Source organism: Nicotiana sylvestris, chromosome 3, assembly GCF_000393655.2.
Source record: "Nicotiana sylvestris chromosome 3, ASM39365v2, whole genome shotgun sequence".
Classification (NCBI taxonomy): Eukaryota; Viridiplantae; Streptophyta; class Magnoliopsida; order Solanales; family Solanaceae; genus Nicotiana; species Nicotiana sylvestris.
In genome coordinates this window covers 43,443,808-43,445,465 of record NC_091059.1, presented here as the reverse complement: position 1 = coordinate 43,445,465, position 1,658 = coordinate 43,443,808, and the positions used below count along the sequence as shown (strand labels likewise).

General features: G+C 48.6%; 1 protein-coding gene across 1 annotated transcript; it reads left to right on the top strand.

Moving 5' to 3' along the window:
- Nucleotides 1-220: 220 nt before the first annotated feature.
- Nucleotides 221-1,247, top strand: LOC104243047 (uncharacterized). The gene is made up of 2 exons (XM_070169013.1): nt 221-463; nt 924-1,247. Exons 1-2 carry the CDS (start codon nt 221-223, stop codon nt 1,245-1,247), a joined length of 567 nt encoding a protein of 188 aa, XP_070025114.1.
- Nucleotides 1,248-1,658: the final 411 nt, after the last annotated feature.

Genomic DNA, 1,658 nt, shown 5'->3' with positions numbered 1-1,658 from the left:
GACGAGTAAGTCTATAGAGTTGGCGAAGATTCTTAAGGAGAGGAGGGTCAATATAACGTGTGTCCAGGGGACTAGGTGGATAGGGTCGAGGGCGAAGGATGCGGACGGGTATAAACTTTGGTACTCAGGAGTCCAGAGAGGTAAGAATGGAGTGGGTATCTTGGTGGATAGGGAACTTAGAGAGTTTCTGGTTGAGGTTAGACGAGTAAATGATAGATTGATGGTTATTAAGTTGGTGGTTGGAGAGTACACCCTGAACGTCGTTAGCGCCAATGCACCGCATGCGGACCTAGATGAGGAGGTAAAACAACGCTTTTGGGAGGGGTTGGATGAGATTGTGCGCCAGGTTCCGCCTGCTGAGAAGCTATTCATAGGAGGGGATTTCAATGGTCATATTAGGGCAACTGCAGGTGGTTATGGCGAGGTGCATGGAGGCTTTGGTTTTGGGAGAGGAACGGAGGAGGTACCTCGCTGTTGGACTTCGCTAAGGCTTTTGGTTGGTGATTGCGAACTCTAACTTTCCGAAGAGAAAAGAGCATTTGGTTACTTTTCAAAATGCGGTAGCAAAGACTCAGATTGACTATCTCCTTCTCAGGAGGTGTGATAGGGGGTTGTGCAAGGACTGCGAGGTGGTTCCGAGTGAGACACTCACGACGCAACATAGACTCTTGGTGCTAGATGTTGGTATTAGGTTAAAGAGAAGGAAAAGGTCTGCTCGGGGAAAACCAAGAATCAGGTGGGGAGCCTTGACTAAGGATAAAGCCCAAGAGTTGGAGTGATGGTTGTCGGCTATGGGATCTTGGAGGAGCAGTGGGGACGCGAACACTATGTGGTCAGCGACAACCGACTGTATAAGGGAGTCTGCGAGAGAGGTGTTAGGGGTCTCGACTGGTGTCTCTGGTGGGCACAAAGGAGACTGTTAGTGGAATGAAGTGGTCCAAGGTAAAGTGGAAGCGAAGAAGGCGGCATACCTGAAGTTAGTGGGGAGAATAGGTGAGGGGGAGAGGCAGGCGTGCATGGAGAGATATAAGATAGCTAGGAAGGAAGCTAAATTGTCGGTCATAGAGGTTAAGACTGCCGCTTATGGTCGTATGTACGAGGAGCTGGGGGAAAAAGGCGTGGAGAAGAAGTTATTCCGGCTGGCCAAATTGAGAGAGAGGAAGCCTCGAGATTTTGACCAAGTGAGATGCATTAAGGACGAAAATGGTAGAGTACTGGTGGAAAATGCCCAAATTAAGAGGAGATGAAAGACTTACTTTCATAAACTTCTGAATGAAAAAGGGGATCGTGATATTATTCTAGGCGAATTGGAGCATTCCGAGAGTCACCGTGACTTCGGGCACTGCAGCCATATCGATGTCGAGGAGGTTGTGGGGGCTATGCGTAAGATGAGCAGGAGCAGAGCGACCGGTCCAGACGAGATTCCAGTGGAATTTTGGAAGTGTGTAGGGAGAGCAGGTGTGGAGTGGTTGACTGGGTTGTCTAATGTTATTTTTAAGGTGAAAAGGATGCCAGATGAGTGGAGGTGGAGTACGGTGGTTCCACTGTATAAGAACAAAGGTGATATCCAGAGTTGCAACAATTATAGGGGTATCAAACTACTGAGTCATACCATGAAAGTATGGGAGATGGTGGTTGAAGCGAGGGTAAGGATGACA